Genomic DNA, 25,134 nt, shown 5'->3' with positions numbered 1-25,134 from the left:
ATTAATAGGCTTATTTTGTAAGTTCTGTTTCCTTTGGAGAATGCTCCTGTACTATATTCCTTTGTCGAGAAGATCTTATTTGTAACCAATTCAAATGATTCCTACTCCATTCCCAACCACCCTGCTCTGTGTTCTCTCCTGATAGAGTGTCCCAAGGGCCCTGACATCCTGGTGGTCTTGCTCTCCGTGATGGGGGCCATTCTGCTCATCGGCCTTGCGACTCTGCTCATCTGGAAGCTTCTCATCACCATCCATGACCGGAAGGAGTTTGCTAAATTTGAAGAAGAGAGAGCCAGAGCCAAATGGGACACTGTAAGAGGCCGGGCTGGGCATTTTCTTAAGTTGTTGGTTCGAGAGTCTGAAGTGGAAGTAATAGATGCTTATTTAGGGCAGTCCAGGCTCATCCAGCACCAAAGTTTCCCAGTTAGCCTTTTCCTGGAAGTTGGGAGATGGACTAACAGTCCTAATGTCATTACACTTCTGGAAACCATCTGGTTCTTTCTCTATGACATCAGTGAGCACCACCTGAGCACGGATAGGGCTTAGCTCTGCCCTGGAAGCAGGGAAAAGGAAACTTACTCTGCAAGTGAGTAAGGTAAGACAGACTTGAGAATCCTACATTGAGGACATATAGTAATCCACTATATACTGATGAAGTCCAAAGCATTAAACATAAACAGAAACAAATGATAACAGCTAACATTTACTGAAGATTTACCATGTACCAGGAACTGTCCTAAATGCTTTTTATGAATTAACTTATTTCCTTCCTGTAACAGCCCTATGTGATAGATAACATTATTATCCCCATTTTATAGATAAGGAAACTGAATATAGAGAAATTTAGCAGCTTCTTTGATTATGGGAGGGAACTAGGTTATGATAGGAATTACTTTTTGTATCAGCCTCTTAAAAGAATGCTCCCTGCAATTTACCCTGATTGAATTTAATCAAACAAGCTTTTAATTGAGAAACTTCTATATACTCAAGTTTACTCTCTTTTGGCTCATGTTGCACATTTTAACTTTTTCCTGGGCTTCCAAGTGAATGACTTCACTGAATATCCAAGGTTAGGTTGAAAGTTTGTTCCCATCTGATGGTGACCTCAGGCCTTTGAACTCAAGGATTCTAAGAAGTTGAGATGTTTCTGTTCAGACAATGTAGAAATCCTGACCCTCTAAGGCACATGAGAATGTGTTGTGTTTCTTGAGGCTACCTACCACTAAGGGCTATTAGACCTAATGGGATTTGTCACTTTGTTTTAGAAAATAATTTGGGAAACCTAGTGAGGGTCTTTTTCCTGATAATGTGACAGTTTGTGAGCAAGGCTTGAGGGATAAGATGAGAACAGATTAAGAATCATTTGAGCAAAAGTGGTCCTCTGTATTCCAACCATCACCTGCTACACCTATCTTCTCTGCCTGCGCCCCTTATCACAGTCACAACAAAGAAAAAAAGGGGGGTGAAAGGGAGAAAGAGAGTTCAGAAGAGAAGGAGGAAATATGAGATATTGGCTAAAAGCTAATCTCGGAGGGTTTTGGGATCCGCAAGAGTGATGGGCTGAATTTAACCCCTCAGGAATGGTGGAAGGACGGCATGCCATTTTCTCTCTCCTCTTATTTCCTACCCATTCCCTCTGTAAGAGCAAATGTATGAATGAGTATTACAAGCATCACACTGTTCATTGATGGTATATCTCAGAGAAGAGTGTCGTGGGTAAACTTCTCAGATAACAAGTAAACCCCCAGGATAGGCAAGAATTGAGGAATTTGCTGTAAGACACTTTTCTGTTCTCTCTGCAGGCCAACAACCCACTGTATAAAGAGGCCACATCCACCTTCACCAACATCACCTACCGGGGCACTTAACGAGCAGCCATCCCAGGATCACCCTTGGACTGTCCCAGGATCGCGGACGTCTCTGCTGTCATGTTTACGGGGGGCAACACCTGTGGGGCGGGATTGAGGGCTTGGAGTGGGGTGGGCTGGAAGAATGTGGGTCTGTGTGTGGGTGGGTGTGTGTGTGTGTGTGTGATATGTGTAGGGGGAGTGTATAATTTAAAACCTGTGTCCCAGATGAGCGAAGCTCCTCAGTCTTTGTCCTCAGAATGCCTCCTTCCTTCAGGGAGTTTTCCTGCTTAACCTGAGGGTGACCTACATCGCTGAGCAGGTGTTCTTTATTACCTCAGTGGGCAGCCAACTTTCCTTCTCAGGACAGTCTCTTGGAGAGGAGGGCAGGGCCAAGGACTCTCGTTCCAGAGAGAGGGACCTTGGTTTACCTTGTATTTCTGGTTCTCAGGCCTGACTCACAGCAGCTCTGCTGGGAGCTGCTGGGCTTTGAGGCTTTGTTGTGTCATTCGAGCCTCCATCTCCTGTCCCTTCCCTCAGGCTGAGGGAGACATTAGGGGAAAGCTGAACCATCAGGCCTGCCTGTCTTTGCCGTCACCTCAACCCAGCATAGTTCTCTACTAAGGGAAGTCCTTGCTGTCTAGTCTTCGATCTACTGGGAGATGGGCTGGTGCTGGGAGGCGGGGGGACATGCATGACCTGGGGTTAAGGTGCCCAGGCTCCCCCATTCATGATCATAACCCTTCAGATTTGCCTTATTGGCAGCTCCTTCCTAGAGATTCCTTTAGAAGTTGTGTGTCACCCTTAGCCAGCATCACCTCTTTGGCTCCCATCCCATCCTTTCACTGCTATAGACATTTGTTATGTACTGGGAGGGGCTTCCCAGGTGGCTCAGTGGGTAAGGAATCCACCTGCAATGCAGGGAATGCAGAAGGCGTGGGTTCGATCACTGGGTCAGGAAGATCCCTTGGAGGAGGGCATGGCGATCCACTCCAGTATTCTTGCCTGGAGAATCCCATGGACAGAGGAGCCTGGTGGGCTACAGTCCACGGGGTCATGGAGTCAGACACGACTGAAGTGACCAAGCATGCACGCTCACACATATACTGGGAATTTCTCTCATGACCAAAGGCTTTGCCTTCCAGGGAGAGTGCTATGGTTAGAGTCAGAGGTCTGGCCTCACCCTTCAGGCCTTCTGTCCCATGTTCAAGTCACCTCCACACACCCAATTCTGTGTTTCTATGTGCTATACCCACCCATGGGGCTGATTGCATTTATCTACCTCTTGGGTGTCTTGTGAAGGAATCATCCCCATGGGACTCTGAGTCTGCTGGGCATAAGTGCCAGGGTGGAAGGATGGGCCAGGTGAATAAGCATGTGTGGGCCATCTTCCTGTGGGCTTGGCAACCTCATTTGAACTCAGTCTTTAATTTGAGAGGCCACAAGTGGAATTTTGTTTTTCTCACTGAAACCTGAAATCAGGGACACCTGAAATCAGTATGAGGCTTGCTGAATCTGAAGGAGCATATATATAAACACACTTGCATTATATTTGTAATTTCATTTGATGATGATGAAGAAAAGGATGAAAAGCCACACCGACTTGAGCTGGGTGCAGACACGCCCACTTGGCATCATTCATAAGAAGTCGCTACCCCATTGCTGGGTCTGTAAGGGCTCTCTCATTCTGGGAGCCTGCAGGGTTGGACACATGGACATGCTGGACCTCTCCCAAGGAGGAGGAGGAAAATGGGCTGTGCTTTTTTTTTTCCTAGCAAAAGCAGTTGCTCCATTGGTGTTTACATTTATTCAACATTAATCACCACCCCCACTCCCTGAGAAAAAGGGAAGGGCCTATAAAAACAGGGGTCTGATGATAAAAAAAATCTAGGTTCTGACCTCAGTGTTACATCTAAGGAGCTTTAACCTTAATTAAGGCAAGTCTTCTCCCTGGGGCTCAGTTTTCTAGTTTGAAAAATGATGCATTTTGCCTAGCCAATCTAGGAGGTCTCTGTCAGTATCCACATTCCATAATGCTGGGACTTACTGTGGCATCAAATAGGCAGTCAAGATTCTGTGGGATGTTGATTGTTTTTTCATTTGGGAGATCTGGCTCTGGCAAGAGCAGGTGGCATCCCATATCACCTTTCTCAATGAAAAAAGCCTCATTTTATTTTCTCTGAGAACACCCTTTTCCAACTTTTGTTAGCAGTTACATCTCCTGATATAGCACTTAAACTCCACTTAGTTATTATTTCTTTGTTCACTTTGCACATGGTTTAATCCATGTATTGGGGAAGAGGAATCCATAAGAACTAGCTGAAATGTGTGTTCTGTATCCATGTGTTAACATTGAGAATAAACCTTGGGATTGGGAATGGGGCAGATATCTGAGCCCAGTGTCACTCATGGATTACTCCTTCCCATAGGGAATGGTAATGTTGTAGAGAGATAAATGGGAAGAGACGATTATAAATCCAGGAAGTTTAGAATCTAATTCTAACTGTTGGCTCCTGAGAAAAGACTCCATTGAAGTAGCAGTCATTTTCTTTAGATAAGATGGTTTATACGAAGAAACGGTACCAAAGGAGGAGAAAACTGTATCCTAAGGAGGAAAAAATTAGTAGGAATCTTTCTGAGTTTCTGGAATGAGGCTTACAGGCTTTGAAGATCAGTGTTTGTATGTGGGGGAGAAACCATAGCTGTGTTCATGAGCTAGCAAATAGCAGTCAGTTTTGGTGTCATGTAGGGTGAACCCCTAAGTAGTATTTTAGCATCAGAAAACCAGCCCAAAGAAGTTATTTGTTCTGAGCTCTTTTGGTGATATTTTATGTTCAATCTCAGGGTCTGTGGACAAAAATGGGAAACTTGGAACATTCCTGACAAGTTGTCACCTAAGGAGTCAAGTTCTTTACCTCTCAGATATTCCTAGACCATCCATGATTTCAAGATATTTCTCTTTGTTAAGTATTTCTGGTTGACATAAATGCCTTCCTGACTTCCTAACCACCTCCTCTGTTTGAGTTGTGCAACAGTGAATTAAATGTGGTTTCCAAAAAGAATTGGCCTAAGGCTCCCCAGGGCTTCCTGTGCTGTTATTCCTGTTTCCTTTGGGTGAATAAAGTGACATTGCCTCACAAATGATTATTTTAGAGCAAACATGTTTCCAAATGTAACAGAATGATGATGACTCCAGGAACTGAAGTTAGTTTCCCAATCTAGGGCTTTTGTTTAGACTTGAATCACATTTTCAAAATGAGAAGGTTTTTACTGGTCTAAGAGAATTTTTTGGTTTTGGGGTTTTTTTTTGGGGGGGTGTTTAAATTGGGGATTTCTTAGAACCTTGTATAACTTCAACAGAAGGGACTGTCAATTTAGTGTAGGTTTTGTTTACAGGAGGCATAAATTAGTAAAGTAAAGGCTTAATGGCAAATTATTTACAGGACATGTAAATGCCCAACTTTAAGACAATGGGTCTCAAAGTGTCGGCCCTAGGACCAGAGGAGGTAATTCCTCTGGTGATTCTGTTGCATGGTCAAGTTTGAGAACTACTGATTTAAGGAATCACATACTTACCCTTTCTGGCTTAGAAAGAAATTTACAATAAGTCAGCTCTGCTGCTAAAAGATTAAGAATGTACTTTGGCTGATAGATTAAGAAAACCAAGTATGTACTCACAGAAAACGAAAGTCTATGTTCAATCCATTTTCCAAGTTAACTCACAGGCTTGTTGGGTTCACTCACAGCCACAAATTCCCATGAAAAACTAAAAGAAGTAATAGATGAGAATCTCAGAGGGAAAAACAGCTAACAGAATACTTGGCAGGCATCAAAGAAAACCTTTTGTGTACCAAGCTGAAACAAGAAAATACTCTTACATATACCTATGGCTGATTCATGTTGATGTATGGCAGAAACAAACACAGTATTGTAAAGCAATTATCCCTCAATTAAAAATAAGTAAATTTAAAAATACTCTTACAGCATTTGTTTATAGGAGATAGGATCAAAATCTTAAATATCATCATCCTATAGGATGTCAGAATAAGACTTTAGAACTTGTAACTTTACTTTTTGCTACTTAAAATTTATTGAGCACTGACAGTGTGGCACTGAAATACTTTACAGAACACTTATAATCCTTGCCTTACTTACTTGAAAAAAAAAAAAGCACAATACAGTACAGGACATCATTAAAAGATTATGTGAACCTAGACTGAGTCCTTTTATGGTGAAATTTTGTAAGATTCACTGTGTTTTATTTACATCATGCTAACTGATGACTAAGTGTCTGGATGAAAATGGAGGACTTTATGTGAAAATGAACTGGGTAGCAATATGTCAAATCATATCTATAAGCCTTGACCTCTGTAGCCTGAATTATTTGATAATAGCCATCTAATGACCACTGGGACCAACCACAAGCAGACTGTCTTGAAATTACAATACCCTCATTTTTCATGACAATGTAAGGAAACAATAATATATGCCTTGCAGTAAGCCATTTAGTACTTGAAACTAATTTCTCTTTGGTTTTGTAACATATTTCTGGATATATGTTTCCCTAATTTGTTTTAGTTTGACTAATGTGCACAAGGAGGCAGTTTTAAATGTTTTGATTGGGGTTGACCATATTGTTAAGTAAAATTTTAAAAATCCACTACTGTGGGTATCCAAGAATGGATTGTATGTGAAAGGAAAATTATAGATCAGGAACATGATGGTGTTCCTTGCAGTTCCTAATGTCATAGTGATGTCTCCAACCTCTTACATAGAGAAAATATTTTTTGTTAGCTCTGTATTTTCTGACAATACACCAAGGAATGAAGAATATAAATACTGGGTTGACCAAAATGTTCATTCAGCTTTTTCCATAACATGGAAAAATCCAAACAAACTTTTTAGCCAACCCAATGTCTAGAGAGCAACATTTAGGAGATTTAAGAGCCCTTAGGCAAAGCCACCATTGTAAATTATTCTCTAGCAGTATCCCTGAAAAGAACTTTGAAAGGAAAAAGTTTTACAATTCACTGTGTTTTACCCAGTATATCGGTTGGATTTTCTTGTGACTCACACCATTGGCATGATTCTTTAGAGAGGTCAGAGTGATGCCTGTATAAATATCATTTGTCGGCTGATGGAAATACTTTGTTAAATAATAGGAAAAATGTTGATGGATATATGCTAGGCTTTACTTTTCCTGACCCTTATAATCATCCATTGTGACAGAGATTGCTACTTGGGCCCATTATCTGTTATCACCATTCTCACATTGTATTAGGATTCTTAATTTTTAGTCAGACACACGGTTGCTCATAATAAATACAGCTGGGTGTGCAATGGTCATCTCGTTGGCAGTGAGATGTTAATGAAGGGAGTACACACAACTTTCAGCAAGTGCTATTTAAGGGAGGGAGCATGCCTTTCTTCTCTTCCTTCTTCCTGCAGGCTGATATGTAGAGATGATAGCAAGACTCTAAGCAGACATCATGGATCAAGATGTAACCTAGGGATTATATTAGTTATCTATTGCTGCATAACAAATGACCACATGATTTTAGCAGCATAAAACAACAAACATTATGTTAAAGTTTCTGTGTTCAGAAATTCAAGAATGGCTTAGCTGGGTGGTTCTCACTCAGAGTCTCTCTTGAGGTCGTAATCAAGCTGTTGGCCAGAGCTACAGTCAACTCAAGACTCAAAGGGGCTGCAGGATCCATTTCCAAGATGGCTTATTCACATGGCTGTTGGCAGGAGGCATCAGTTCCATGCTGGCTATTGACAATAGGACATTTGCATAGGACTGCTCGAGGGTTCACAAGACATGCCATCTGGCTGCTCTGCAAGTGAGTAATCCAAGAGAAAACATGGAGAAAGCTGCAGTGTCTTTTATTACCCTCTCTTTGTAAATGTCACATAATCACTTCTGCCATACTCTTCATTATAAATAGCTTACTAAATCTAGCCCACCTTCAAGGGGAGGGAAGTAGATGTCACTTCTTTATTTCTTTATTTGGCTGCATTGGGTCTTAGTTGCAGTATGTGGCATCCTTGCTGTGATGTGGGATCTTTCGTTGTACATGAACTCCAGGTGGTACTGATGGTAAAGAACCTGCCCGCTAGTGCTGGAGACATCCCTGGGTTGGGAAGGCTTGATCTCTGGGTTGGGAAGATCCCTGGAAGAGGGCATGGCAGCCCACTGCAGTATTCTTGCCTGGAGAATCCCCATGGACAGAGGAATCTGGTAGGCTACAGTCCAAAGGGTCACAAAGAGTCAGATATGACTGAAGTGACTTAGCACACACATGAACCCTCTAGTTGCAGTGCAAGCTTAGTTGCTCTGTGGCATGTGGAATTTAGCTTCCCAATGAGATGCCACTTCTTGAACAGAAGAGTACTGTGGTAGACAAAACCATTGCCTATGACCACCCCCACCCCCAGCCAAAAATATCCTTATCTTAATCTCCAGAACCAGTGAATATGCTACTTTACATGCAATAAACTTTTAAGGTTCTGGCAGGTGGGTGCAGAGACCTACTGTCTTGCAGCCACCAAGATAAGTCTTGTATGTAAGTTCCCTTTCTTATTACACTTTCCATCTACCAAGGTGGAGTGGCCTGCCTCTTTCTTTGGTCTCTCCCTACCCTTCATGTAAGAGAGCTGGTTTCAGATTTCACCTGGGACGCTCTCAAGGTTGCAAACGAACAAGCATCAGCTCAAGTCCAGAGTCTTAGACTTTAAATACATCCAGGGGCAGATCGGCTTCTTGGGTGAATTCCTTATATACTTGAGTACAATACTTCTCAGTCTGAAATCCTGTGAACTAAAGGAAAAAGCTATATGCTTCCTTCATACAACAACCAATGTAAAATGGTGGGATAGGTGGGATAACTGCTACAGTCACTCCTGTTTCAAAAGGCAGGAAAAAAGAGATGCACAGATGTTCACAGCAATTCTGAAATTCATTCAGGTACAGGTCTGCAGATCCACCTTCAAGGCCTCAGAACAATTCTCCATGGCTCGATGTTTTACCCTCTAGGCTGTCAGCTGTTGTTGTTCAGTTGCTCAGTCGTGTCTGACTCTTTGCAACCCCATGAACTGCAGCTCGCCAGGCTTCCCTGTCCTTCACTATCTCCTGGCATTTGCTCAAACTCATGTTGAGTCGATGATACCATCCAACCATCTCATCCTCTGTCTCCCCCTTCTGCCCTCAAGCTTTCCCAGCATCTGGGTCTTTTCCAATGAGTGTGTCCTCAAATCAAGCAGTCAAAGTACTCGAGCTTTAGTTTCAGCATCAGCCCTTCCAATGAATATTCAGGGTTGATTTCCTTTTGGATTGACTGGTTTGATCTCCTTGCTGTCCAAGGGACTCTCAAGAGTCTTCACCAGCACTATAGTTCTAAAGCATCAATTCTTGGGTACTCAGCCTTCTTTATGGTGCAACTCTCACATCCATACATGACTACTAGAAAAACCATAGCTTTGACTGTACATATGAACCTTTGTCAGCAAAGTAATCTCCGCTTTTTAATATGCTGTCTAGGTTGGTCATAGCTTTTCTTCCAAGGAGCAAGTGTCTTTTAATTTCATGGCTGCAGTTACCATCCACAGTGATTTTTTGTCTTGCTTAGTCAACAATTATTCAGAAATTTTCTGTTACTGGCAAAGGAATCTAGTCCTCATTAATATATACTTGGTGCTATTTAAAGTCTATGAAACTGACTAATACAGTATCTAACTAGCTCATCAATAGATTCAGTGCTAAAAAATCTACAAATGTTCAAGATTTTTAAAATATTCACAATCTGTTGATCAGCTTACAGATTGAAGCCACTGCAATTCTTACAAATTAGAAATTGAATCTTTATGAATAAGTGGAAAATGAGATGAGTCATTAATACAGGTGACTGTAAACAATGTGGGTGGTGGGGAAGTAGGGAATGGAGAGTTTACAAAAATAAAAACATGGTCTCAGCACTCAGATTACATATAGACTATTTAGAGAGATAAACTGTATATACTTTAAAAGTACTAAAGAATAATACTCCATTGTATATATCACATCATCTTTATCCATTCCTCTGCTGATGGACATGGAGGTTGTTTCCATGTTCTGGCTATTGTAACTAGTGCTACAACAGACACTAGGGTGCATGCATCTTTTGAAATTATGGTTTTCTCTGGATATATGACCAAGAATGGGACTGCTGGGACATATGGCAGTTTGAACCATAAAATGGAACAAAATTATGCCATTTGCAGAGATGTGGATGGACCTAGTGATTGTCAGAGCGAAGTAAGTCAGAAAAACAAATATATATTAATGCATATATGTGGAAATGAGAAAAATGGTACAGATGAACCTACCTACAAGGCAGAAATAGAGACACAGATGCAGAGGAAAAAAATGTATGGACACCAAGAGGGAAAAGGGAGGGTGGGATGAATTGGGAGGTTGGAATTGACATATATACACCACTATTTATGAAACAGATAACTAATGAGAAGCTACTGTATAGCATGGGGAACTCTACTCAATGCTCTTGTGGTGACCTAAATGGGACAAAAATCCAAAAAAGTTGGGATATGTGTATACGTACTGTTGACTCATTTGCTGTACGGCAAAAAATAACACAACACTGTAAAGAAACTATACTCCAATAAAACTTTTTAAAAAGAAGTACTAAATGCCTACAGAGCAGAGTTTAAAACATAAATGAGCTTAGCAGTATCACTGAAGGAATTAATTATGGTGACATACCGACTACTACATACATTTTTGAATTATCATGATCCTGGGAAAACTGAGGCTTAGACAATTTGTCTAAGGTAATTTGTCTTAGGTAATTTGCCCCACTGCATACAGTAAATAAGTAAGACTTGAATTTGGACAGATCTGTCTCTAAAGCCCATGATGTTCACCACATGTAAATAATGGAAAGCTCAGTTTGGATCAATGTGAACAATTTTACCTGTATGTTTGTAAAGAAAGATAACTTTAAATCGTGGGTTTTTTGGGTTTTTAAGAACACTCTTTGCTTGACAGCATTTACAACTATAGTTGAACAAAACTTAAAAATGATTAATTTCATCCAATTGGATTTACACAACGTTTTAGGGACTAACTGAGGAAAACCAGGAACAGAGGACTAACGCTGCTTTGAGTCATTTCTTTGACCAACTATCATCTGCAGCGTGCCTAAAAAGTTGATTTTCGTAGAAAAACAAAATATCTCTTCCAAAAGCAAGGTTAGTCCTTTGAAGGGCAGGCTGGAACAAACTTCAGTAAGGTTGTGGGACAATGGCTTCGACTGTCCACTAATAAGTAGTAGAAGCGAAGTTAGACGGAACATTTTAGCGGAAAGGAAGGGCCGGAGGTATTGAAAGCATGGATAGAAGATAACACTGAAATGGGACCAGATGGGGTGGGACAGCACACCAGAGAATGAATGGAACTGCCAGAAGAGCAGAGAGCGTGCAGGATGGAGAGAGAAATCCAGGCTCTTGGTGCGCAGAGATGAGCCCCGCCACTCTGGTCCAGGCCGCCGAGCCCTGTCTGGGTGAGGTCACAGGCCCTTATGAAGGTCACAAGCCCTTGTGAGGTGGGGCAGACGGGTGCGGCCGCAGCGCTGTCCTGTCCGCGCTAAGGCGGCGGCGATCAGCCGCTCCCTGGAGCCCCGGAGCCCCTGCAAAGTGGCGGTGGCAGGGGCAGCCGAGGTAGCCTGGGTCCCGCGATTGCTCAGCGTGGGCAGCTCAGTGGGCGGAGCATCGAGCGCGGTCAGGTGACCCAGGGGCGGGGCCTCGCTGCAAGGGGGCTCGGGAAGGGAGGCGGAGCTAGAGCGTCGTGCTGAGCTAGGGCTGAGGGGCGAAGGGGTCTGCGTGTGGACCGGCAGACTCCTGAGCGAACGAGGGACAGATTGGGGAGCCATAGGGGGTGACAGTGGGACCGTCAGGGGACAGAGGTGGGGAGAGGAGACCTGCTGAGGCGATGGGAAGGAAGAGCCTCTGAGGCTGAGGGAGAGAAGAGTGTCACGTGGTGTGAGGGACAAAGTAGAACAGTTCCAGGGTTTGGCGAAAGTTCCAGGAAGGGCAGTAAATGAGGAACCGGACTGTCAAGGTGCAGAGTGAGGGGTGACTGGGCCGGAGCCGGCGGCCCCTCAACAGTGGTGGTGGTTCTGGAAGGGTGGTGGTCACTGTGGTGGGGGACTTCAATGCTTCTTCGCAGAACGTTCGGCCTCCGTTGGAGCACTTGTTTCCGTCTTGCGGGGTGATTTTCTTGTCTACTTGTTTGCTTACTTTTTTCCTAGAGAAGTCGCAAACTTCGCAGGAGCAGGGCCTGTTAGAATCCTCTACAGCGCAGAGTTCTGCATGAAATGGATTTTCACTTAATGTTTGTTATAAACAAAGGCAGCTCCTGGGGGAGATAGTGATACAAGTTTCATGTTAGTAGCAGTAGATGCAGTGACGTGGTTGTAAGATTGCAGTTTAATGGATGTGTGCCATCAACAAAACGGAAAGAGTGAGCGAGTGAGTGAGGCGTCTCGTGAGAGGGGCGGTGTGAAAGGAAAGAGTGGAAGGTACTATGTGAGGAGTTGACACCCTCAGAAGCAGCCAGTTACTCTGTGAAGGTGGTGCTAATTCACCAAGGGACAAGGTGCCACGGTGGAAGCGCAATGTCAACCTAGAGGCACGAAACAAAATGAAGCCTTGTTTTGGACTTTCGGAGTCAGAATCTCTGTTTTCTGCCTCTGCTCTGCTTCTTGGTTTACTGAGAAGCAATGGAATTTTGTAAAACTATCCCTGGACTTTGGTTTCCCGGGTGGCTCAGTGGCAAAGAACCTGCCTGGCAATGCAAGAGATGTGGGTTCGATATCTGGGTGGGCAAGAGCCCCTGGCTCACAAGAGTTGGACACTATGTAGTGGTTGAATAACAACACAATATTCATGAACTTGTGAGTCAGAGATCTGAAGTTGGCTAGTATGCATTTTCTTCTGTACTATGTGTGGGCAAATAAGTCTCTCTATGCGTTAGTTTCATGTGTAATTAATAATTAAGGGGTTAGACTGGAAAGGTTTGTTCATTCTAGCAGTGTTGGGGATTCTGTGATTTCATGTAACATTACCTGCCCCCAAGCCCTTAATCATATGTCCCCCCCCAATTTCCATTAAAATTTTATTTAATTGACAATATTTTACAGAAATAAGAGCAGTTTTTCTTTAATACAGATAGGTATATTTATCTATTTATATTTCTCTTTTTACAAAATTGAAGCAGATCAAATTGTTTTCCCTAAAACTGTAGTGAAAAAAGGAATACTAGGAAATAGAAATAAATACTGAAATATGTTCATCATTAAATTATAACCAAGGGCCTTCTGAATCTCAGCAAGGTATATGATTTGGAGAGAGAACATAAGATTTGGAGCCAGGAGACCTGGTCTACGCTGTTTACTTGCTTTGTGTCATAGGCATATTTCTCAATCTGAATCTCAGTTCTCCACCTTGAAAACAGGAATATTAATTAGTGTTTTCATTTTCTTAGGATACATACCCAGCAGTGGAATTGCTGGATTGTGTTACATTTTTATGTAGAGAACTTCATATTGTTTTCCGTAGTGGCTGTACCAATTTACAATCTCAGGAACAGTGTACTTGGGTACCCTTTTCTCCACATGCTCATCAACATTTGTTATTTGTAATGTTGTGATGTAATGACTTTGTAATTTGTAATGTAATGACTTTGCTGATTGTCATTTGGACAGGTATGAGGTGACTGGGCTGTAATCACTTCTTCCACTCTCCTAAATGACTATTTTATAATAATGCCACTCCCCTCAAACCTCCAGCTCACTGTCTTATCCTCATTCTCTGTTGATTACCTTGCTTCCTGTTTCACTAAGAAGACCAAAACAATCAGAGATGATTTCCACAAGCTCCCATTACCAGATCTACTCACCTAGTCTACATGCAATTATGCTGCATTACTCTGCATTGTCTCATTATCATGAATATATTCTTAGTTAAGGCCAAATCCTCCCTTATGTCCTAAATCCTGTTTCTTTTCTTCTACTTGAGAATATTGTTCCAGTAATTCCCCCCTCCTATGTGATCAGTTTTTGCTTCTCTGCTAGGTTATTTCCATCAGCATATGAACATGCCTTTATTTTTTCCCCATCTTAAAACCTCATAGCCATGCTTAGCCTTCAGCTACCTCAATTCTCTTTCCCTTTATAGAATAACCCCTAGAGTTGTCTCATATTTCTGTTCCCCATTCTCTCTTCAATTCACTCCAAGGATATTATTTCCTTATGACACCCAAATGGCTCCTCTTAGGGTGGTTGGTGTCCTCTATGTTGCAGAATCTAGTGAATCATTCAGTACTCATCTTACTTGACTTAGAGACAGCATTTGTCACAGCTGATTACTCATTCTTCTTTTGGATTGCTTTTTTTCACTTGACTTTCAGGAACCCAGGACCCACCAGATTTTCTTACTTGTAGAATCCAGAGTGATCCTTTCAGAAAGGACTTTAGGTCATGTTATTTCTCTGCTCAAAATTCACCTATGGCTTCCTGTCTTCTCAGAGTAAAGGCCAAAGTACCTGCTGTAATACAGGAGCCCTTCATGATCTGCCTCCCTTCCTTCACCACTCTGATCCCTTCTCTCCCTCCCTTCTTTCCCCTTTGCAGTATTTCAGCCTCATGGGTCTTCCTACCATTTCAGAACATTCAAGCTCCTTCTTGCTTTGGAGCCTTTATACTTACTTTTTTCTCTGACTGAAATGCACTTCCTTAAGTTATGCATTGGCTCCCCACTTTAACTCTTTTAGGTTTGTACTCTTAAGTCTGCTCAGTAAGGTCTTCCTTGGCTATCACATCTGCTCTTTGCATCTCTTCCTCAACACCAGACTTAAAATTTCTCTCACTCTTTTACATTTCCCCCCTTAGCACTTGTCACAGATATTATGCTATATATTTATTTATTTTATTGTTTCTCTCCCTGGTTAGAATGTAAGCTCCATGAGGGCAGTTTTTTTTTTCTCTCTGTTTTGTTCACTGCTTTATCCCCAGAGCCTGGAAGAAAGCCTTGCACATGGTAAGTGTGCAATGTATGTGTGCTGAATTTATGGATGAAGGGGTAGAATGGATTGGAGAAAAGGGATACAGTTCTTTTCATTTTTCTTGGTTTGCTCTTGCAAGTTCACATATCTGTCATGATTCGAAGAGTTGAGAAACAATTGTGTTGTCACAGTTATGGGGAAGAGACTTCCTTTGCTATCTTTTCTCTTAGCTTGGAGAGCGTTATGTGGTATCCAGTTTATACAGCAGATTGAGACCTGCCAACTTTTCGATAATGTGACCAATAATTATGAAACAGTTCTTCCTTTCAAAGTTTATTTGTCATGCTTACTCTGCTTAATTAAGTACTTTGGTGACCCAAGAGTTCTTGGTATGTAAGCTCAGAAGGGACTGAATTCCTTCCTTGCTCCCTCTCTCCCTCCCTTCCTACCTCCCTCCCTTCCTACCTCCCTCCTTCCCTCCCTCCCTTCTTTCACTCTTTCTTTCCTCCTTCCTCTCCTCCCTCTTCTTCTCTGCTTCTCTCCTTCCCTCCCTTCTTTCCTACCAGGCTTTTTTCTTTCCTTCTTTTGCAATGCCTTTATAGTACTGTGCTTGGTTCTGTGAGAAATAATTCAAAGAATGATGAGATACCAGCCCATTCCTTAGAAATTTAGACTTTAATTGGTGTAAGAATTATACATGTGATAATTAAATAAAAATACAAGGCAAATGATTAATGCAAGTTGAATAATGAAGACAATAAGAATACTGAAGACAGTAAGTGCTATGCTAAGAAGTTTAAAGGTGAAGATTGAACTGGTTAGAGAAGTTTTAGAAGAGGTTACATAGAGTGGTTTGCTGGCGAGACCTATAAAACCTCTAATGTCTTCTGAGATGCATATTTTTAATGTGGTTTCATTTTATTTTTAACATGTTTTGAATTCCAGAAATTTTGGACTTACCATATTGAACAGTAATTACAATTACATATTATAGAAATATTTTAAAATACTGTCTATTAGAATATTAATACTTACAGTTAAACTTTACAATATGAAAAAGACACTAATAATTGCAACTAACAATGTAATGTAGCTAGCAGTGTAATAAATCATGACTCAGATATGAGTATTGGGTTGGTGGCTCAGATAGTAAAGAACCTGCCTGCAATGCAAGAGACCTGGGCTCGAACCCTGGGTTGGGAAGATCCCCTGGAGAAGCGAATGGCTGCCCACTTGAGTACTCTTGTCTGCAGAATTCCATGGACAGAGGAGCCTGGTGGGTAACAGTTCATGGGGTCACGAAGAGTCAGGCATGACTGAACGACTAACACACTTGGGTCAGATATGATTAAAAATATATTGTGAAAAATTTGGGAAATTTCTAAAGTTGGTTATCACATTTCCATAGTGTGGAACTGGATAAAACATCTTTTGTTTGCAATAGTATTGTTTTGAGAGTCAGTATTGTGTGATGCTGAAGACCTCAGGCTGTTAGGCTGCCTGAATTCAGAATCTGATACTACTATTTGTTGGCTGTGGAATCTTGGGCAATTTGATCCAAGTCTTTATTTTCCTCATCTGTAAAATAGAGATAATGGTAATTCCTTGAAAGGTAATTGTGAGGAATAAATGGAATAATGCGGTTGAAGTGTTTATCATAATGTCTAATAGACAGTAAATATTAAATAATGTTAGTAATTACTACCTATGCTAGTTCTGCTTAACTGGGCTTATTTGAATAAATAAATATTGAACTTTCTGTTTTTCATGCCATTCAAATTTGGATTTCACTACTCCTCCTTATACCACAAAGTTAAGGGACTGGATGAACTCCTGTGATTTATGACTTATTAACTGCTTTTTCTAACTTTTGTATATGTATCTGAGTTAGGAAATGTCTATTAGGTATTGTGCTATAAGTGAGTATCACGTTTAAATAATAGCATCAGGTAGTTTAATTACTTACATCTCCTAAACAAGGATATGATTTTTTATTTTTCTTTTTTTGGCAGGAAATCATTTTGTGCTATTGTTCATTCATAGTTGTTCATCAAGTTCTTTGAGTCTTCAAGGGCAGAATTTACCTCTAAACAGAAAGATGGAAACTAAAGTTCATTTATTTTGCCAGGTATTTTTCAAAACGGTTTGTAAAGATTCCTTCCTTTTCTTCCTTAAAAATTTGTTTACATTACTTCACACCTATAATCAGTAAGCAGATTCATAGCAACATAGTCATACTATCTTGCTTAAAAACTGAGGTGACTTTTGAATTGTTTTAGTAGAAATATATTGAACTCTCATCCCAGCAACCCATGATGTAGTATCAAGAGATCTGTAATGTATGATAAAACTAATTTTGGGGGGAAGGGACAGACACAATTTTTTTGGAGACCAAAGAATTTAAACCTACATGAGAGATTGTAAACAATGTAATTAATAACATGACAGTCTAACCAAAAGGTAAAAGATAATTTAAAAGATGGGACTTCGCTGGTGGCTCAGTGGTAAAGAATCTGCCTGCTAAAGCAGGAGATGCCGATTTGATCTCTGAGTGGGGGTGATCCCCTGGAGCAGGAAATTGCAACCCACTCCAGTATTCTTGCCTGGAAGATTCCACAGACAGAGGAGCCTGGTGGGCTACAGTTCGCGGAGTTGCAAAAGAGTCAAATATGACTTAGCCACTAAACAACAACAACAACAATTTAAAAGATACCAAGTGTCTCTAGTCTTCTTATCTTGATTCAGGGGATATTCCTATCTATTGGCCAGTATCGTGTCAATAAAAAACCAAATCTGGACTTATTATTGAGAGACTTTGTTCAAAAGGATTATTGTAAGGGACAAAAGAGACTACTGAAATAGAAGAAGGGGGGACTAACTGAAATAGGGACCATAAGATCTGCAAGCATCTCAAGGACTAGACCAAAATTTTCTTTTTTCTTTTAAGTTTTATTTTATATTTAATATTTTTATTGTGTATTGGAGTATAGTTGATTGATGTTCTGTTTGTTTCAAGTGCACAACAAAGTGATTAAAAGAATGTTCTTTTGTTGAGAGTGTAAATAAGGCTAGGTGCTAGAGGTTAAGAATCCACCTGCCAATGCAGGAGAATTGGGTTTGATCCCTGGGTTGGGAAGGGGATCCCTAGAGAAGGAAATGGCAGCCTTCTTCAGTATTCTTTGCTGGAAAATTACATGGACAGAGGAACCTGGCAGGCTACAGTCCATGCAGTTGGACACTACTGAGTGAGCACGAAGAAGGCCCGGAAGTATTGGTTATGGGGAAATGGGGAGTAGCATGATCAGATAAAGAGATCAGAGAAAGAGGCTAGCCTGTTCTCTAGAGGGGCTGCCTGCTCACTGGCTCAGGGTGGTGGTGGTGGTGTTCAGTTTGTATCCTACTCTTTGCGACCCCATGGACTGCAGCATGCCAGGCTTCCTTCATCATCTCCCAGAGCTTGTTCGAACTCATGTGCATTGTGTCGGTGATGCCATCCAGCCATCTCATCCTCTGTCGAGATGGCTCAGGGTGAGGGTAGGCCAAAGTTTCGGGGCTTGGAGGAAGGAGAGAAGCTTAACCAAGCCTTGCTTAGTAAGTGTTTTGTCCTGATAAATAGGTGGGGATGAGACCGTTCAGCTAATCATTTATGAGGCAAAGAAAGGAAAATTTGAAGATGTTTGGCCTTGTCATAGGTAAACATGAGGGGTATGTGGTAAGTCTTATCTAAATCATTTGAGGAAGGGTGGTTCTTTGCAGCCAGCTGTTATCCAGAACACAAAAGAGTGAGGGAATTCTTTTAAAGTTCACTGTTTTTTCAGAAGCACAAGGCTCAGGTGAAATTTAACATTGTCAATTGAGAGTCTTAATCTTTTAAATTTATTGTTTTAGTGGATCTGGTGCCACCATATAAGACATGTACCTATGCAGTAATTCAAAATATAACTTCAGAACTTCATGCTAATTACTGAAGGCTGGATATGTCTAGACCTTTAGGCTCAGATGGTAAAGAATCTGCCTGTAATGTGGGAGACATTACATTAGATCTTTGGGTAGGGGAGATCCCCTGGAGAAGGAAATGGCAACCCACTCCAGTATTTTGGAGAATTCCATGGATAGAGGAGCCTGGTGGGCTACAGTCCAGTCCATGTGGTCGAAAAGAGGCAGACACGACTGAGTGACTAACACTACTTTGGCTAATTACTGAGACATGTAATATATACAATGTTGATGGTTCCCTTATAAACTGATTTTGAAGATAAATTCTTAAATATTAAAAAATTAACAATATCAAAATATCATACCAGTTTATTTCCTTAAGCTATATACTTTGTATTTTACAAATGGTTCACCTTTAACAGTAAAGTTTTAGAGATTCTTTTCTTCCTCTGTTAAAGTTTCTACTCACTATCTCTTTCTGTTTATCCGAACTTTGATAACAGATTTTTGTTCCCCTCTGTCTTAAAAGTTTTATTTAAATTAATTAATTTCTGTTATGCTGGGTCTTCATTGCTGCATGAGGGCTTCCTAGTTGTGGTGAGCAGGGGCTGCTCTCTAGTTGTGGTGTGCAGGTTTCTCATTACGGTGCTTTTGTTGTGGAGCATGGGCTCTAGGCGCTCAGGCTCAGTAGTAGCACATGGGCTCTAGAGTGTGGAGGCTTCAGCAGTTGTGGCACACAGGCTTAGTTGCCCTGTGGCATATGGTATCTTCCCAGACCAGGGATTGAAACCATGTCCCTTGCACTGGCAAGCAGAACCCATGTCCCCACACTGAACCACCAGAGAAGTGCTAGAATTGATTCTTGATGTTGTACATTCTGTGGGATTGGACAAATGTGTGATGACATGTAGCCACTATTAAAATGTTATATAGAATATTAATAGTTTCACTGCCCTAAAATCCTCTGTGCTTTGCCTATTTATCTCTTCTCACCCCACCTACTCCCACCAGCAACCGCTGATCTTTTCATTGTCCCCAAAGTTTTTCCTTTTCCAGAATGTCATATAGTTGGATCATACAGTATGCAGCTTTTACACATTGGTTGCTTTCACAATGTAGAAGTATACATTTAAGATTCCGCCATGTCTTTTCATGGCTTGATAGCTCATTTCTTTTTAGTACTGAATAGTATTCCATGATCTGATTGTATCACAGTTTATCTATCCTTTGATCTACTGAAGAACATCTTAGTTTTTTACAAGTTTTGGCCATTATGAACAAAGCTATAAATGTCTGTATTCAGGTTTTTGTGTGGATATACGTTTTCAACTCCTCAGGGTAAATATGGAAAAGTGCAATTGCTGAATTGTATGGTAAGAGTATGTTTAGTTTGGTAAGACACTGTCAAATTGTCTTTCAAAATAGCTATGCCATTTTACATTCCCAGCAGCAATGAATGGGAGTTCCTCTTGCTTCACATTCTTGTCATCACTTGGTATTGTCTATGTTTTTGATTTTGGCCATTCTAATAGATGTGCAGTGGTATCTTGATGTTTCAGTTTGTAATTCCCTAATGACGTGATGTTGAACATCTTTTCATGTGCTTGTTTACCATCTGTATATCTTCTTTGGTGAGGTGTCTGTTAAGATCTTTTGCCTGTTTTTTAATTGGGTTGAACTTTAAGAGTTCTTTGTATAGCTTTGAATATACAAATAAACATACTTTGAATACAGTCCCTTATCAGATATATCTTTTGCAAATATTTTCTCCCAGCCTATGGATTGTCCTTTCATCCTATTGACAGTGTCTTTTGCAAAGTAAAAGTTTTAATTAATGAAGTTAAGTTTAATGGTGCCATAAGAACTAGATTCAGTGAGTGTTAGATATATTCATGAATGCTTTACATTTGTAGCTGCATAGTGCACTAAGGAAAGTTGGAGTCATTTAGAATGTATACCTAATCCAAATTAATGCATTAAGTAGCTCTTTTCAACAAAATTCTTTTTGGTAGCACCATTTTGGAGAGAGTATTGATCTAGAGTGAATGATTTGACTCAGAATGTCATATTTAATTTATGTATGCAAAGAGAACATGGCTGACAGTGGCTTTTGATTGCTCTCCAGGGGGAAGAAAATACTGATTCATCAGATGATGACTGTAATTCTTTTGCAGCTGACTTATTATCAAGAGATATTGACAGCAAAAAGTACATCAAGTTTTCTAAAAGAATAGAGAAGAGAATTTCACCTGAAATTAGGGGTTTGAACCCAGAACACACAAAAAAGTAAGTTGAGCTGTGAACTTACTTAATTGAATTATACTTTTGCCAGTTTAAGAGAACCAAAAATGTAACTCATGTGTTCTCGTAATGTACTAAGCATAGAGGATCATGCATATTGTGACCATTCTTTTAGGAGCATGGTTTTAATTCCTAAATAACTTCTCATATTTTTCTCACTTCTCTCACAGCCATGTGGAGGCCTATAAGCTATCATAGTTTTCCAGTAATAAGGCCATCTTCCATGTATCTGTCTAGATTTTTTTTTTTACAAAATTGTAATTTATTTAAATATATGGTGTCATGATTTAACATATGTATACATTGTGAAATGATTACCCCCATTGAATTAGTTAACACATTCATCATCTCACGTATTTACTACATCATCATCATCATCATCATCATCATCATCATCATATTATTTTGGTGAGAACAGAAGTTCTGATCTCAGCAAATCTTAGTTATACAGTACAGGATTACTAACTAGTCACCTGGTGACTTTTTTTTTTTAAAAATATGTATAAGTCACATAGCATTTGTCTTTCTCTGTTTGAATTATTTCACTTTGCATAATGCCATCAAGGTCCATCCATGTTATTTCCTTCTTTCTCATGGCTAAATAGTATTCCATTGTTTATATTTACCACATCTTCTTTATTTGGAGAAGGAAATGGCAATCCATTCCAGTATTCTTGCCTGGAGAATTTCAAGGACAGAGGAGCATGGCAGGATGGGATCTCAATCCATGGGATCACAGTCTATGGGGTCTCAAAGAGTCTTACATGACTGTGCAACTAACTTTCACTTTCACTTTTCTTTAACTATTAATCTGTTGACAGACACTTATATAGTTTTCATATCTTGGCTATTGTGGATAATACTGCAATGACAATGGGAATGCATATATCTCTTTTGAGATCTTGTTTTCATTTCTTTTGGATATATACCCAGAAATAGAATTGCTGGATCATTTTATAATTCTGTGTTTAATTTTTAAAAAATTTTATTTATTTATTATTTATTTCTGGCTGTACTGGGTCTTTGTTGGGGCATGGGCTTTTCTCGTTGCAGTGTATGGGTTTCTATGTAGAGTGGCTTTTCTTGTTGTGGAATGTGCGTTCTAGAGTGTGTGGGCTTCACTAGTTGCAGCACGTGGGCTCAGTGGTTGTGGTTCCCTGGCTCTAGAGCACAGGCTTAATAGTTGTGGCACCTGAACTTAGTTGCTCTGTGGCATGTGGGATCTTCCTGACCCAGGGATCGAATCCCTGTCTCCAGCATTGGGAGGCAGATTCTTTACCGCTGAGCCACCAGGGAAGCCCTGTGTTTAAATTTTTTTATGAAACCTGTCCATACTGTTTTCTATAGTGACCGTACTGACTAATATTCCCACCAACAGTGTACAGAGTTCTGCTTTCTGCACATCCTTGCCAACTCTAGTTATCTCCTCTTTTTGTGATGATGACCATTCTAACAGGTGTGAGGTGATACCTCACAGTGATTTTGATGTTAATTTCCCTGATGATGAGTGATGTCAAGCACCTTTTCATGTATTTGTTGATCATTGCTATGTCTTCCTTGGAGAGATATCTATTCAAATCTTTGCCTATTTTTAATTGGGTCATTTCTTCATTTGCTTTTGGGTTATATGAGTTGCTTATGTATTTTGAATATTAACTCATCAGATATATGGTTTGCCAATATTTTCTCTCACTCCCTAGGTTACCTTTTCATTTTGCTAATATTTTCCTTTGCTGAGGAGAAACTTTTTAGTTTGATATAGTCCCACTTGTTTATTTTGCTTCTTTTGCTTTTATTTTTGGTATCAATTGAAAAATCATTGCTAAGACTGATGTCAAAGACATTTGTTTTCCTCTAGGAGTTGCACAGTTTCTTTACCAAGATTCTTTTAGCTTTTTGAAGTCTTTTGTAGTTTCATACAGATTTTAGGATTGTTTAATTTCTGTGAAAAGTGACATTGGAATATGGATGAGAATTGCTTCAAATTCATAGTTCACTTTAGATAGTAATGACATTAACAATAGTAGTACTTCCAAACCATGAACACAGAATATCTTGGCATTATTTGTAATCTTCTTCAATGTCTTTCACCAGTGTTTATAGTTTTCAGTGTACAGATTTTTCACCTCCTTGGTTAAATTTATTCCTAAGTGTTTTATTCCTTTTGATTATGTAAATAGGGTTGTTTTCTTAATTTCTCTTTCTGATACTTCTTGTTAGTGGATAGAAGTACAATTGATTTTGTATATTTTACATTTTTCAACTTTATTGAATTTGTGTGTTAGTTCCAGCAGTTTTGTTTTTGATGGAGTCTTTAAGGTTTTTCTGTGTATAAAATCATGCTGTCTTGTATATTATCTGTAGTGAAACAAATCACCAGCCCAGGTGGGATGCATGAGACAAGTGCTCGGGCCTGGTGCACTGGGAAGACCCAGAGGAATCGGGTGGAGAGGGAGGTGGGGGGATCGGGATGGGGAATACATGTAACTCCATGACTGATTCATGTCAATGTATGACAAAACCCACTGAAATGTTGTGAAGTAATTAGCCTCCAACTAATAAAAATAAATGAAAAGAAAAAAAATCATGCTGTCTGAAAACACAATTTAACTTCCTTTTCTGATTTGAATATCTTTTTTTTTTTCATGCCTAATTGCTCTGGCTAGGACTTCCAGTTGAATAAAAGTGGTGAGAGGGCACCCTTGTCTTGTTTCTGATCTTAGAGCAAAAGCTTTCAACTTTTCGCTTTCAACATGACAGTATGATGTTAACTCTGGGCTTGTCATATATGGCTTTGTTATGTTGAGGTACATTCCTTCTAAACCTATTTTGTTGAGAGTTTTTTATCATAAGTGAATATTGAGTTTTGTCAAATTTCTGCATCCGTTGAGATGATCATGTAATTATTATCCTTCATTTTATTAATGTGATTGTGTAAGGAAAAGCCTAAGTTCTCCTGTTTATCTCCTTTACTTTCATGCTACTGCCACACTAACACTTCTAACACCAGATATGTGGATTTTCCCCCACGCCATGAAATTCTGCGACACCAGCTGGGTAGTCTACAATTTAACTCAATTCTGATGCTATCTACCTACAGATAGTGCCAGATCCCACAGGTTAAGGGTTCAGAGCCATGAGACTGCCCCACCCCCACTTCATCTTACAGTCTCAAGTGTTAGGTCCTCAGGTTACTTCTATCTGACTTGGCTATAAATCAGAGGTCCCTATGACCCCTCCTCAGGTTTGATTAATTTCTAGAACAGCTCAGAAAGCTCAGGGAAACACTTAACTTATATTTACCAGTTTATTTAAAAAATGTGATAGAAGGTACAGATGAATAGCCAGACAAAGAGATACATTGGGAGAGGTCTGGAAGGGTCTCAGATGAAGGAGCTCTGTCCTTATGGAGTTGGAGTGTATCATCTTCCCAGTATGTGGATATGTTCAAGAACCTATAAAGCTCTCCAGAGAGGGTAGAGGACTGTAAATGGAGTTAACAATTGATAATGCCTACATGAGAAGGTGGAGAAGGCAATGGCGACCCACTCCAGTACTCTTGCCTGGAAAAATCCCACGGATAGAGGAGCCGGGTAGGCTGCAGTCCATAGGGTCGCTAGGAGTCGTACATGACTGAGCAACTTTGTTTTCACTTTTCACTTTCCTGCATTGGAGAAGGAAGTGGCAACCCACTCCAGTGTTCTTGCCTGGAGCATCCCGGGGATAGGGGAGCCTGGTGGGCTGCCGTCTATGGGGTCGCACAGAGTCGGACACGACTGAAGCGACTTAGGAGCAGCAGCAGCACATAAGGAGGCCTCTAAAAAACTCCCAATAGTATGGGGTTCAGAGATCTTTCAGGTTGGTGAACACATCCACATACCAGGAAGGGTAATGTACCCTAACTCCGTGTGAACTTAATTTCCTGCACCTATGATCCTTCAAGACATTATCTTACATATCTCTTCATCTGGCTATTCATCTGTATCATTT

General features: G+C 40.4%; 2 protein-coding genes and 1 long non-coding RNA gene across 20 annotated transcripts in view; 2 read left to right on the top strand and 1 right to left on the bottom strand.

Moving 5' to 3' along the window:
- The window catches only part of ITGB3 (integrin subunit beta 3), a 62,804-nt gene extending 57,816 nt beyond the window's left edge, over positions 1-4,988 (top strand). For 2 of the 3 annotated variants that reach the window (XM_070479584.1, XM_070479585.1), the window contains 2 exons: positions 146-312; positions 1,803-4,988. In XM_070479584.1, coding sequence (XP_070335685.1) covers positions 146-312; positions 1,803-1,868 — 233 coding nt within the window. In that variant the 3' untranslated portion in view covers positions 1,869-4,988. Of the gene's footprint in view, positions 1-145; positions 313-1,802 lie in introns of those variants that run through there. The other variant, XR_011492352.1, reaches the window with a different exon arrangement.
- Positions 268-11,374, bottom strand: LOC139039137 (uncharacterized). The gene is made up of 3 exons (XR_011492353.1): positions 11,287-11,374; positions 5,526-5,613; positions 268-358 (listed from the first exon to the last, which is right to left on the bottom strand). It is a non-coding gene; the product is annotated as an uncharacterized lncRNA (long non-coding RNA).
- Positions 11,375-11,531: 157 nt separating this feature from the next.
- Positions 11,532-25,134, top strand: part of EFCAB3 (EF-hand calcium binding domain 3) — a 419,723-nt gene continuing 406,120 nt past the window's right edge. For all 16 annotated transcript variants that reach the window (XM_070479568.1, XM_070479567.1, XM_070479577.1 and 13 more), the window contains exons 1-3: positions 11,532-11,629; positions 16,920-17,035; positions 20,969-21,129. In XM_070479568.1, the coding sequence (XP_070335669.1) occupies positions 17,006-17,035; positions 20,969-21,129 (191 nt within the window). In that variant the 5' untranslated portion in view covers positions 11,532-11,629; positions 16,920-17,005. The remainder of the gene's footprint in view (positions 11,630-16,919; positions 17,036-20,968; positions 21,130-25,134) is intronic.

Source organism: Odocoileus virginianus, chromosome 17, assembly GCF_023699985.2.
Source record: "Odocoileus virginianus isolate 20LAN1187 ecotype Illinois chromosome 17, Ovbor_1.2, whole genome shotgun sequence".
Classification (NCBI taxonomy): Eukaryota; Metazoa; Chordata; class Mammalia; order Artiodactyla; family Cervidae; genus Odocoileus; species Odocoileus virginianus.
This window is presented reverse-complemented; position numbering and strand designations above follow the sequence as displayed.